The following is a 14,221-nucleotide window of genomic DNA, read 5'->3' on the forward strand; positions in this document are numbered from 1 at the left end:
ATTAGGCTAGTAAAAAGGATCATTTGAATAACTCAAATTGCTAGAATTATGCATAAGACAGTGACACAGCTAACAAAGAACATGAACTTAAGGAAAAGAATTACCTTATTTGCAACAATTTTGTTGCCCTTCTTCCTAGGAAGTGCCCAAAAGGTCCTCCATAAGCAAATTCATAAAGCTGCGAAGAAATTACATTTTCAAGCCACCCACAAGGCTGGTTTGGGGTTGGTTTGGCCACCTTATAATTTTCAATTATTATTATTTTTTTTTTAGGGGTTAGTTTTTTAATTTTAATTATTTTAGAAAACGTGTCATTTGTATTCGATGACACTTGACATTCCATTACTTTGGGCTAACAAAACCTAACAGAGATATTAAATTAAGTTAGTCTTTTCCCATAAGTCAGGTACCATTCGTGATAAAATTTGAAATTAGGTGAAAAAAATAAAAATATGCAAACCTAAGTATTAAAAAGGTAATTAACCCAAAAAATTTTAGGCGAACCACGTCACTGGCATGAATTGGTGTGGCTAGTAGCACTACTCAGAGTAATTATAAAAAATCTCTTATGTTTCACTCTAAAAATGAGGTAATTTTTAAAATTATTATTTGATTAAAATCTAATAGTAATCAATCACAAGTGCAATGGTGATTTTAAGAACCGCATCATTTTTGTAGAGTCACAAGAGAGACTTGTAGCATTCACTTCATCCTTTCGAGGCCTCTAGAAATCATAGTTGAAGTAAACAAATCAGTCCAAACCCAGAGCACATATGGGCTGGGATCAGAGAGGCCCATAGGGCCATAGCCAAAGCCCAAAACCTTTAAAACGAAATTCCATCAAAGAGTTCCAGAAAGGGAAAGGGAACACGGTGCACGGAAACTCAAAATGATAGGAACTAATCCTATCCCAGAGAAAAAATATACACAAGAACACGTGGCAGCTCTCAAGTTCCCTCACGCCACGTAGTCCACCATCCTTTCCGTCATTATTACTCTATACCCATACAGTGCCACCGAAATTCCAAGCCCATGCCCATTAAAAACAAGAACAAATGTAAATAGCCAAAGAATATTCGGGGCAATTTCGGCAACCAGCGTAAGATACCAGAACGACTCTCTCGCTCTCCGATCAAACTTTCTCTCCAACTCTTCAATCAGGCAGTACTCATTGTACGCCGAATTGGACCGTTGGTTGCAATCTGACCAGCTGTACGGAAGCACTCCGATCGTCGCCGGAGCTCCGAATCAACAGTGCAAGCGGGGTCCTCTTAGGTCCGTTTTACTCATCCGAGTCTCGTGCCGTATTTGCGGTCAATTCGAAACATAAACCTAAATTTGTTGCTAATTTTGTTGATTTTGGTGTCGTTTCATGCTTAGGACCAGATATTTCGTTAGTTTTTGCTGAGTACTTTCCCTTTTTTTAATTACTAATTGATTTATTACTTTTTTTTTTCTTTTGTTGTTGACAGAATAATGGGAAAAAGTAGGTGGTTCATATTGGCAATCTATACATGTCTACTTGCGTTTTCTAGTGGGAGAGGTAACAATGGAATCTCAAAAATCAACGTTCTCTCAATTAATTTTGGTTTTCCAGTCCGTAATGATGTTTAGGTTTGGTGTTCTATCAATTTGATAAGCTTCTGTAGTTCTGTCTCATTTGTACATGGTTTTGTGGGAATTCATATGTACATTTGGACGTGTTAATATGTATTTTGAACAATGTGGGGTTCTTGGTTTATGGGCATTGCAAGTATGGTTGCTGGGTGATGGGGGTAATTCATTTTTGTTGGGAATATGAAACTTTTAAGTAACAATTACTGATTTTGTTTAATTAGAGAAAGTTCTAATGACCCGACGACCTCCACTCAATGAGCCATGATATCTCCAGTACAGATATATTGTCAGCATTTTGAGATTAGGATAATCAGGATTGCCTAAAGTTGTCTTTATCTAGCTTGATTGATTGTCTGTTAGAGGCTTTATTACACATTTAATTGCGTGCATGTGTGTGTCCTTAAAATGTATGTGTTGTGTTTTCTTAAGCAAGACTCATGTATATGGCTGTATTATATAACACATTCTATTGGGGTTTTCCTGTTTTACTTGCAGAACTTCAAATTTTAGAAAAGGTGGATCATGGGTCCATTTACAATCATACCATGGCCACCATATTGGTGGAGTATGCTTCTGCGGTAAGTTCTTGGATCATATATTTAAATTCACTAGCGGGGGATATGGATTAAGAAATTCATGTCACAAACAATTTTTAGTCCCACCATTTTACCATGTTAAACGGTACAATTTACTTCTTGTAGTTGGTGCTGTGGCTTTAACATGGAGAAGAGGTCAGCATTTTAGGGAGTGTTTCTAGTCTGTGTAGTTGAACCATTTATGAAGAAATGGCATGTAAAGTCCCAGAGGCCCCTTAGAATTTTGGAGCTCACTTTGAATTAGCCAGTTTAGCCTACTCTACCCTTTGCTTTCCTGGAACTAGAATAGAGAAGTCAATGCTGGCAATGTAGTGTTTCTGATCAAGCCACAGACACCTAGTTGACGCTTGTCCAAATGGAGAGACCCAACCATTTAGTTAGGTTATTGGTGCTTAAAAAATTAATCTAGGTCATGGAACTCATTTTAACTCGCGCCAAAATGGTAAGTCCGGTTACTTAAATTAAGTCAATCTCATGTTGCTCCATATTGCAATTGTCTGGATTTTTAGTATAGTACAACACTGTCAAGAGATTCTCTAACATCAAATTGGTGACTCAAACAAGCTTTTGCTCTTGCAGGTGTATGTGTCAGATTTGACAGAGTTGTTTACTTGGACGTGTCGAAGATGTGATGGTTTGACTAAGGTACTAAGTTTAATATTGTCAAAGTAATTGCAACACTTTGAGTTTTCTACATGCTATAAGACGGTATTTTGCCTCTTTCTACTAAAACGGTTGGGCTATTTCCCTTTTTAATGGAAACAGGGATTTGAAGTTATAGAGTTGGTTGTTGACATCCAGCACTGCTTACAGGTGCATTCTCATAGCATGCTGGCATTTAAATCATAGCTCATCCTTCCTGGTCTTATACTGTTATTAATTTACTGAACTTTTCTTTTGCCTTTGACATTAGTATGACTATCTGCTGCAGGGCTTTGTTGGAGTGGCAAAAGATCTTAATGCTATTGTGATTGCATTTAGAGGAACTCAGGAACACAGGTAGATATTCTGGTGGCTTTATTACTCATAATTTCTGGTCAATGATGCTGTTCAAACCTGACTGTTGAATGAAGAATAATAAGGGCTTGTCTATGAGTTCTGATGGATGGCTGGGCAGCCCTACTGCATGGTGTTTGACATGAGAAACCTAGGCCATGGGATTGATAAAAATAAGGCTCCAGCTGTTTTGATGTAAACCGTTTTCAATATTTTTGGGTGCTAGTTTTCTGTAAAAGGGCTTACATTTTTTTAAGACTTAAAACATATTTTGTCCACAACTCCTCCCTTTAAAACCTTTCCTTCCGGCGAACTCCCACACTACGGTACATCTCAGACGCCACCCCCTCTCCCAATGATACCAACCCCCGCCAAAACCTTTTTTTGTCCACAACTCCTCCCTTCACGTTTTTTGTGCAAACCAAACAGAGAAAAATGCTTTTATGAAAACATTTCTGGGTGATAGTTAAACTTCAGAAATCAGTAGTTTTTGTTTTAAGAACCTTTTACATTAGAAAATGTTATATGTTGAAACAAATTGAGCCTAAAATAATTTTTTTTTTTTTTTTTTAAAAAAACCTTATTTTTCCATTTGATTAAATAAAGTATTCCTACATATGAATTTTACAAGCATGAGGTCACACAAGCTCAAGATTATGCTGCTATTTTGCATGTATGTATGAAAATTCTCATATACACGGTGAGATATTTATGAGCATATGTATTGATTGGATTTGTGGAAAATTGATTGGCTTTTAGAAGAGTTAACATAAAGCTCATCCTATGGTGCTATGCCCGACAGAGGCTTTATGGAGGGTGTCTGTGACTTCTAAATACGGTCGTTCTTGGGGTGGCGGTGTTCTAATGAGGTTCATGGCTGCATGGGGTAGGGCTCTAGAAGAATATTAAGAGGGGCTGAGGGGAGCTGTCTAGCCACACTAGATTTGAGATGGGGGATGGATCCAAAATTCGTTTTGGCATAATATTTGGTGTGGGGCTCAGACTGTCAAGACATCTTTTCTAGACTTATTTAGCATTGCCCATTTTAAGGACACTGTTTTGGCAGATCATGTGGAGCTTTCTGGTGCCTTCTATCAATGGGATATTAACTTTTTCAAAGCAACTCACGATTGGGAGATGGATCACTTTACCTCACTCTTCATTTTGGTGAATTCTGTTAGAGTGAGACGGGGAGATGATGACAGATGTTGTTGGATTCCTTACAAGTGAGGATTGTTTGATGTTAGATCTTACTATAAGTTCTTGTCCTCCATGATATCGCTCATTTCCATTGGAGAATTATTTGGCGGAATAAGGCTCATTTGAGAGTGGGCCGCCTTGGGGAAAATCCTCTCCTTGGACAACCTAAGGAAATGACATATTATTGTGGTTGAATGGTGTTACATGTGCAAGAAGAATAGGGACTCATTAGACCAACTTCTAGTCCATTGTGAGATCGCAAGTGCTGTTTGTAATACTATTTTCAGCAGTGTAGGGTTGGTTTAGGTTATGCCTGAAAGGGTGGTAGATCACTTTGCTTGTTGGAGAGTGCTGGGGGTAGGTTTCAGCTTGATGCAATTTGGAAGATGATTCCGCCTTGCCTAATGTGGTCTCTATGGAGGGAAAGAAAAGGTTGTAACTTTGAGGATCACGAGAGGACCTTAGTGAAATTGAGGGATTTTTTCTTTAAGACACTTTTTTTGCGCTGATGCCTCATATTACATTTTTTTGAATTTTCATACTTTTTTCGGCTACTTGTTAGGCTTCTCTCTTGTATATTATTTTTTTTTTCGATGAGTAAAAAATAAAATAAAATAAAAAAAATAAAATATTATTGTATACTTAAGTTGCACCTTTGCGGTTTTTAATGAATTTGCGATTACTTATTAAAAACAAAACCCATCCGCTTGACTTATTGACTTGTTACTAAACAAAATGGCCCATAGGCTGCTATACTTACCTTTAAAAGCACATGATTATGCCAGATAATGTGAAGGTAATAATCAATGCAAACACTGCTATTCTAGTGAAGGGAACATAACACTGAAGGATAAGGACTACAATGAGAACAAATGATATTGTAACCTCATTGAATTCAAAGATAATAGTTACATAATTCTTTTTCGTCTTTTCTACCAGGGTGCCACTTTATTCCTTGAAAATTGCTCTATTCCATTTGCTCCCAAGACAAGCATATGCTTGTCAAAATCTCAGGCTATGACCTACTTGAAAGAGTGCCCCTTCCTTAACTTTCAAACTATTTGTTGACTGAGCCCCTTGGATGATCGTCAAGGCTATATCTATTCTAACTCAAGGCCATATCCATTCTATACCATTGGTGAATGTCCAAAATTTAATTAGCCTTGTTGATAGTTGTTTTTTGCTTTAAACCTAATTCATTTTCCATCCCAAACTACTTTGTTATGAGTTTTGGTATGCTTTTAGATGATGTCCTCTAGTTTTCAAAATTTACTGGCAAGTTGATTGATACATGACAATAGAAGAAACAAATTATTAGATCAAAATCAATTCAGCTTTCACTACGAAACGTGGTTGCCCAAAGGCCACTGGAATTTACTGCTGATTAATAATTGAGCTTCTTGTGTAGCATAATGAATTGGATTGAAGACTTATACTGGAAACAGCTCGACTTAAATTACCCTGGCATGGATGATGCAATGGTATGTATTGCAGAAGCCTGCTACAAATTTTTTCGGGGAGTTAAAGAGTACTAATTCTCACTAACATTTTCATTCTTTCTAGGTGCACCATGGATTTTATTATGCTTACCACAACACAACTATACGCCCTGCAGTTTTAAATGCTGTTAGAAGGGCAAAGAAGTTCTATGGGGACATTCCCATCATGGTAACAGGGCATTCAATGGGAGGGGCGATGGCCTCCTTTTGTGGACTTGATCTAAAGGTAAATTCTAAATAAGACTTTTTTTTATGCAACTGGGATTTTTTAATATGATTTATATATATGTTTTTTTTTTTTTCTTTTCAAAATATGTTCCACATCTGTTGTTGTTTCTGTTGTCTCCATTGATGTGAAGCTCTTTAAAATGCTGAATGAGTTAGAACTATGTGCTGTTCTTTAGTATCACTTTTATGGGTTGGGTCATACGTTCTGGTTGTCACATGTTCCTTGACAGTAGTGTGGACATGGAAACTCTGACACGACTCTTCGACATGCGCATGTATTTCCACTTATTTACATGTTATGTCATCTGGTCCAAAATAGCACTAAGTTTCATATGCTTTTACTTTTACTACTGAGTTCTGGCAGTTATAATGAAGTTCTTTTGGGATGGTTATTTTATTCTGTATGTGGAACTTTTGGTACTCACATTTTCTTGTTCAGTAATAGTTTTACTAATATGTCAAGTCTATTAGAAGTGGACTACAAATGAAAATACCTTTATTTAGTAATCATTGTCACTGATTTAAAATTATACGTCTAGTAACTATTGTTGACAATATATGTGGGGTTCAAATATTCGAGATGCCTTTTTTGAAATGAAGCTCTGAGTTTATGACTTGATTTCTTTCCGCTGCTTGCTGAGCTGTTTCTTTTTTGTTTGCTGCTGCATTTCTCTACTGGTTTATTAAATGTTGGTTCTTATGGACATTTTCATCTGCAAGCACATTCGTTGAAATTATTGGTGTTTTGATGAAGGAATATCTGTTAATTTCCAGGTTAATCATGAAGCACAGGATGTTCGAGTTATGACATTTGGACAACCTCGTATTGGCAATGCAGTATTTGCAACTTACTATAGCAAACTTGTGCCAAATACAGTTAGAGTCACAAATGAGCATGATATTGTGCCTCATTTGCCTCCATATTATACTCATTTCCCTCAAAAGACGTACCACCACTTCCCAAGAGAGGTATGCTTTTGCTAATTGAAGTGATGATTACGTGTCACCTTACCATCTCTTTGTTGTATGCTTCATTTGCTCCCAAACCTATTTCTTCATTCTAGGTGTGGCTTTACAACATTGGATTAGGGAGTCTTGTTTATAAAATTGAGAAGATCTGCGACGGTACCGGGGAAGACCCAACCTGTAGCAGGTAAGCATCTCTCGTATGGGGTAAATTTTTTTTGTTCGACAGTTTACCCATTGTATTTGAGAACGTCAAAAGAGCGGTCCTGTGGGAAAGCTGCTACAAATTCTTTGGCTATTTTGTGCAGGTCAGTGACCGGGAACAGCATTTCAGACCATTTAGTGTATTATGGTGTTGAATTAATGTGTAGAACACCAGGAACATGCAGAATTGTGATGGATTCCCAAGTGACGGAGTATGGCAAAGTCGATCTTGTAGGAAACTTTATCTTATCCAGGGATCCTGCAACTCCAGTTATCAAATTGAATAGAGAGTCAGATATTGGGGAGAGACAAGTTCAGAATTGATTTGGTCATCCTACACGATACTTGTGAGAGCTCAGTTGTGGATTAACACCTTATAGAATGTGTCTTCGCTTGTTTGTTTAGAACCCTTTTGGAAAGGTACTGCAGCTGAATATTGTTGAAAAATGATGGGGTTGGAATGGAAATTATGTATATATGAATTGTGTACATCTTCTTCCCCATTAATATGATCACCATTGTTAATATGATCACCATTGTTTTCATTATAGATGCAATTGTAAGCTCTCAATTTTATGATTTTGAAGACATGATGCAAATATGAGGGGGATCATCAGAATTGGGCAGAGTGTGACCCTCTTCTGCCTGCTTGGAATTCTGGGTCAGCATGCCGGGGTAGCTTGATAACTTAAATATTATGCCCATTTGAAGGTGGTTCTGCACTGGACTGGATACAATTATTCAATTAAAGCACCGATGCCTGATGTTTGTTTCTTTTTCAGACGAATTGGAAGTTGAAGAAATTTCATGATGGGGGGGTGGTCTAATTTTCGTATCCCAAAAATTGCAGTTAATGAAGGAAGGTGAGAAATGTTGTGGTGCAATAAAGGCTGAAGAGTTTGGCCACATTCTCAGGGTGGGATTTCTTTGGTCACAGTGATGTGGGTTGGACTTTGGAGCCTGTGACAAAGGAGATAGACAGGCAGGGGAATGGATAAGAGGGAGAAAGAATCTTGAGTACCCATGCTTTTGGGGTGTTATCTTCTAGTTCTAGATGTGGTGGTGCCTTTGACTCTAATGCTGAAATATGCATTCTTGGTTGTTTAAATATTGTCAAAAGAAAGTAGTCAAGGCCACTCTAGTTTCACATTTCTGCACATGTGAATATACGGTTTGGGGCCTGTTTGGTAACAATTTCTTCTCATTTCTCCTAAAAAGGTCTTCACATTAACAAACAATTTTCTTTACTTTTCTTTTACAAAAAATTCAAAACTCATTTCTACTTTATATCACAACAATCAAATTTTTTCCTTTCTACTCAAACTCTCTACCAAACACACAAGACTCTTTTGCCACATTTTGTATTTCATTTTCAGCACAATCGTCGCCTTTCTGCTCGCTATTGCCTTTTTCCTTTTGTGCATTTGCCTCCTCTTCACTATAGTTGAGCTCTTATCATGCCACCTCCATCATTGTTGTCCCCTTGCATATGGTAGGTGATCCAATCACCTTGGAACAATTATTTATTTATTTGTTTTTTGTGGTGGTTAATCAATTTTCAAAGCTAATGAGGGCGGCCAACCACCCCATAACAATAAGGGTGGTTGACATCTCTAAATAGGCTTGGGAGGCCCTACTACATTTAAAAACTGTTTTGGGGTTAGTTAGACTACCCTCAAGCTTGTTTTGGATAGCTAACCATCCCAAAAAAAGATTTTTGGTAGTGGCCAAGGTTTGTGGGTGGTTCACCCTAAAAGAGATTTTTGGGTTGCCCTAAGGAGACAACGAGTGCAGAGATAATACAGAGGGAGGCAACGATAGAGGAGGTAGATGATGGTGAGAAAGTTGCAAAGAAGTAGAGGGCTGCCGTGGTGGGGTGGAGAGGTGAGGTAGCTGTACTGAAAATGGGATGCAATTATCTATTTATTTATTTATTTTTCACATGGATAGCTAGCGTGACAAAGATTACATTCATTCTAAAATAATGTTCAAACTAAGTGAATTGCATTGTATTGCATGGGATCTCGATCCACATTCCTCCCCATTAAGTACCAAAATTTTACTTTAAGGGTTGATTTTGGAAATTGAAATTGAATAAAGTACAATTTTGAGGAAGTCATATATGTGTTTTAATTTTGAGAATAACTTCTATCAGGCTTTTGTGCAAACCCATTTTATAGCCTCTAATAGGAGTTTGACACATCATCTTAAAAGACTAGATAGAATAAACATAAAAACACCGGATCATGCCGGTAAATTTTTGTTTACTCATGATTTTTAATGTCACGTCATCGTAGGTGTATAGCAGTCGTATATCAATTTACCAAATACAATTACTCATATACCGTGGCTTCCCAAAAATGGGAACTGGTTGGAGATATCTACAAATGCAATGTCTGCATTTGTGAGAGTTGTAGCGAAGAACAAATGGGATCATTAAGCACAAAATACATATCATGAAGTAGTATAGCATAACAATTGCATTTTCAGAGGCAACAAAAGTACATAAATTGCTTAAACTATTAAAACTTGATATACAAAGCTTCATGTAATCCTCTTCTTCATTCACTTTGTGTTCTCATCCTTGGTAGGTGTTTCATCCTTATTTTCCTGCATAATCACTAACACCCTTTTTAAGTCCTAAATTTCATTTTCGCCAACAAAAATCAACAATAACAATAACAACAACAAAGGTTGATTAATTTGAATATTCAAGAAATACCTCCTCGGCATTTTGATTCTTTTCTTCTAAAGTAGAGCTCAAAACTTTTGCATCAATGGTTGTTTTCAACACTTCTGTGTCCTTAACCACATTCTCTTTATCCTCATTTACGGCCTCTTCTGTATATATAACAAAATCAATTCAATTAAATTAAAAAAGGAAAAAAGTTCATAAAGTCCTCCTGAACTTTTACACGTTTTGAAATCACCCATCAAAGTTTAAAAACTCTCAATTAAGGATATCAAACTTTCAATTACCCTATTCCATTATGATTTTCTGTTAAATATTGTCAAAATTTTCAAAATACCACAATTTTTTTTTATTATAAAAAATACCACTTTTTTATTAAAAAAAAAAACATATTTGCAATATATATATTAGAAATAAAAAAAAAAAAAAAAAACATGGATATTTTGAAAATTTTGACAAGATTTAATGAAAAATCCTAACGGATGGGGGTAATTGAAAGAAATTGAAAGTTTGATACCCTTAATTAAGAGTTTTTAATCTCGAGAGTGTAATTTCAAAATGTGTGAAAGTCCAGGAGAACTTTCTAGAGTTTTTCTTTCAAAAAATGTCAACACGACCCATTAACTAAAAAATGCTTTCGATCAAAGTGAAAATTGTGGTTACAAACCATTTTCCTTGACTACTTTTGTGTCTTCAACCAATTCTTTCTCTTCCACAGCATTCTCAGCTTTCACATTTTTATTCAACACATCTTCCTTCCCGTCTGCATGGTGGGGAGAGTAATAAACAGGCTCTTCAGACCTTTCCTCAAATACAATCCCATCAATTCCTTCCTCATTTTTCCTTGGTGTAAAGTAATCGTTTAGGGAATCATTAGATATCAACCTCCCTCCTGATTCCTCTTGCTTTTTAACATCACCACCTTTTTTCCCTTCATCTATTTGTTTGTCACCATTTTCCTCCTTGGCTGCCGCATTTTCATCTCTTTCCTTAATGTCACGAGCCGCTGCAACCACACCACTAATGACCTCCTTGTTGTCTTCATTCTTGGTTGCATTTTCATCTTTGTCCTCGGTGTCACGAGCTGCCACAATTGCACCACTGACAACCTCTTTGTTGTATTCATTCTTGGCTGCATTTTCATCTCTGTCTTCGGTGTCACGAGCCGCTGCAACTGCACCACCGACGACCTCCTTGTTGTCTTCATTCTTGGCCGCATTTTCATATCTGTCCTTGGTGTCACGAACTGTCACAATTGCGCCACTAATGACCTCCTTGTTGTCTTCATTCTTGGCCGCATTTTCATCTTTGTCCTTGGCGTTACGAACCGCTGCAACTACGCCACCAACGACCTCCTTGTTGTCTTTAACCTTGGCCGTTTTTTCATCTCTATCCTCGGTATCACGAGTTGCCACAACTGCACCACCAACGACCTCCTTGTTGTCTTCATTTTCGGCTGCTGGTTGTTGCGGCACCAATGAGTATGCAATGTTATCTTTGGCATTTGTTTCGTGGACGGTTTCTATGTCTTTGCTGTTCTTGGCTTTGGTGTCGGATTTCTTGTGGTGAAGGACGGTGTTTCCGGCCACCACATCGTGTTTCGATTCACCACAACCCATTTTTTTGTGTGTGTGTGTGAATTATGAAAGAGGATTGTGAGGGAGAGGGAGATAATAAAGGTATATGTATGTAAAATATGTTGTCTCCCTTTGTTGTTGAAAGAGGTTGCCTGAGTTTATGTATTTGTTATTCTTTTGCGTTGGAGTATTAGTTTGCATGGGTGTAATTTGGTGTCAATGGTTTGGCAAGGAAGCGATATTTCCGTTGTGTTTTGAGGGTGGAAATGGGTCTATTGGCAACTCATATCGATAAGGAGAGGTGTAATTTTAGGCAAATTTGAAAGGATCTGTGCTGGCAATGCGGATTCATTGATTAAAATTGAAGTTTTTGGTTGAACAATTTTTTTTTCTTGTCAAAATTTTTAGACCATTGAAAACAAATTGAGTTTTTGTCTAAAAATGGAAAGCATGTGAACAGATGAATGGTTACACTTGACCCTCTCCATATGAAGTCATTTTTTGTCTTTAAGGTCAACCCTGATACGATCCATTTAAGTAAAGGGTCAGATTTCTCAACCTTAACATGAAACATTTAAATAAGTGAGTGACATGACACGACTTGTTTGATAAATAGGCCATGGCAAATTGACCCGACCTGCATAACCCATTTAATAAACAAGTTGTATTGGTTTAACTCAAACACAACTCGTTTTACCCATTTTAAGAGAGTTTTTTTAAAGTGTAAAATGAATAAATTTTTTGTTAAAAAAAAAAAAAAGAATAAATTTTAAATAAATAAATGATTTTATAAACGGATTGACTCAAATGTGACAAAAATCTGATTATAATAAACTTTAACTCACTAATATTGTGTTTGATTAATCTCATTGCAGAGTCTTCTAGAATAGAACATGATCCTCTCCAGTTCAAATGAACGAGAGAGTATCTAGCTAATTATATTAGAGCATTAGCAGTAGATCGCCTATATGTCATTCCCTTTCCTATGCGTAAGAAAAATTAAAAAAAAAAACCACAAAAACCTACTCACATTAGATTTCCTACATTTAACAAATCCTCAAGAGTTACTACAGTGTTTCTCAGTGTGTAGAGAACAAAGGGCTTGTTTGTTAAACCCCCTCACATCCTCCCACATTCCACCACACTATTCACTTCATTTTTTCCAAAAAAAATAAAACATTCTTACTTTTATATCAAATAATTCACTTTTTATATCACATCATTTACTTTTTATTACTATTCAAATAAAAAAATCACTACAAAACGAAATTGTTCACTTTCCAATACCACTTTTTCATTTTCCTATACCAATCATTATTTTCTTTTTTTATTTTTTATTTTTACACCTAAAGAGTGCGGTGGTGTTTGGTGTTGTTTGCCAAACACCACCCAAAAATGGTTTCCTATACAATAATTTAATATAAACATTTCTTTTTTGGGGTAACTTCACTTTATACCCCTGAATTATCATGTGATTTGACAACTCCCCTCAAACTTCAAAACCTATTAACTTGAACCCCTAAACTTTCAACTGTAGTCAATTTAAACCCTTCCGTCAGATTTAGCGGTTAACTTATAACGAAAATACCTAAAAAGACCAAAATATCCATGATTTTCGTTTTTATTTATTTATTTGGAATTAATGATAAATTTAGAATTTTATAAAAAAAGCCAGGGGTATAAACACTATTGTCTTAATTTTAATGTTTAAAATCTAACAAAAGGGTTCAAATTGACTACAATTGAAAGTTCAGGGATTCAAATTGAGATGTTTTGAAGTTTGAGGGGGGCTTGTCAAATCGCATAGTAATTCAAGGGTCTAAAGTGAAAGTTACCCATTTTTTTTTTCCTCTTGTCACCTTCATTTTTTATTTTTCATTGATGATTGTGTTGAAATTTTGTGAAAAAATGTGAGGATAAGTTTGGATAAGTAGGAAACTTGTATTTTATAAAGAAATAATATTTTAATGGTATAGAGAAAAATATAAAAAAAATTATTGTGAAATATATTTTGATAGGAAGCAAATAGTAATTTTATTCCCTAAACTTCAAAAAAATCAAAGGAATGCTGCTAGTGTTCTAAGAGAAATATTTTTATTTTTTTTATTTTTTGATTGGACAAAAATACCATTCATACATAATTAAGTGAAAATTCTCCCTAAGAGGATACTAATCCTCCTGAACAAATTTGTTAGAATTTACTTGGAACTTGGAAAGCAAGTTGGAAAGGAATTGTCGAGGAAGCTCCGGATCCAGTGATGTCATGTCCAAATCAAAGTAGCCGTCCAACTCCATCCAATTTATAAATGAGAGAGAGAGAGAGGAAAAGGAAACGGATATGATTATGAGTCTTATAACTGTTTCATTTGTTGGGAAGGCTGTTGCCAAAATTCTACCAAAAAGCCCATAGGAAAATGCTAGAATGCATTCATTTCTCCGCATTTAGCCAGCATTTGATAGGACTCTCTTATTAATTTATTATTAAAATTTTGTAAATTTTTAAATCAAAATTAAAAGAATAAAAAGTTAAATAAAAAAATAAAAAAGAAATTGCAAGTGGCTCGCCACCCCAATTCATGCTAGTGGCGGCTTCGGTTACCAAAAATTTATAAAATTTTAATAATAAACTAACAAGAGGGGTCTGCC

At 36.0% G+C, this 14,221-nt stretch overlaps 2 protein-coding genes across 2 annotated transcripts; one reads left to right on the plus strand and one right to left on the minus strand.

Annotated features, from left to right (window-relative positions):
• Nucleotides 1-1,012: 1,012 nt before the first annotated feature.
• Nucleotides 1,013-7,856, plus strand: LOC132189988 (probable feruloyl esterase A). The gene is made up of 11 exons (XM_059604855.1): nt 1,013-1,275; nt 1,473-1,543; nt 2,113-2,195; nt 2,793-2,858; nt 2,979-3,026; nt 3,145-3,212; nt 5,818-5,890; nt 5,973-6,134; nt 6,911-7,105; nt 7,201-7,289; nt 7,411-7,856. Exons 2-11 carry the CDS (start codon nt 1,477-1,479, stop codon nt 7,628-7,630), a joined length of 1,071 nt encoding a protein of 356 aa, XP_059460838.1. The 5' UTR covers nt 1,013-1,275; nt 1,473-1,476; the 3' UTR covers nt 7,631-7,856.
• Nucleotides 7,857-9,858: 2,002 nt separating this feature from the next.
• LOC132168125 (uncharacterized) lies at nt 9,859-11,780 on the minus strand. The gene is made up of 3 exons (XM_059579213.1): nt 10,666-11,780; nt 10,029-10,147; nt 9,859-9,916 (listed from the first exon to the last, which is right to left on the minus strand). The coding sequence occupies exons 1-3, from the start codon at nt 11,615-11,617 to the stop codon at nt 9,872-9,874; spliced, it is 1,116 nt and encodes a 371-aa protein (XP_059435196.1). The 5' UTR covers nt 11,618-11,780; the 3' UTR covers nt 9,859-9,871.
• Between the last annotated feature and the right edge of the window lie 2,441 nt (nt 11,781-14,221).

Source organism: Corylus avellana, chromosome ca1 (assembly GCF_901000735.1).
Source record: "Corylus avellana chromosome ca1, CavTom2PMs-1.0".
Lineage (NCBI taxonomy): Eukaryota > Viridiplantae > Streptophyta > Magnoliopsida > Fagales > Betulaceae > Corylus > Corylus avellana.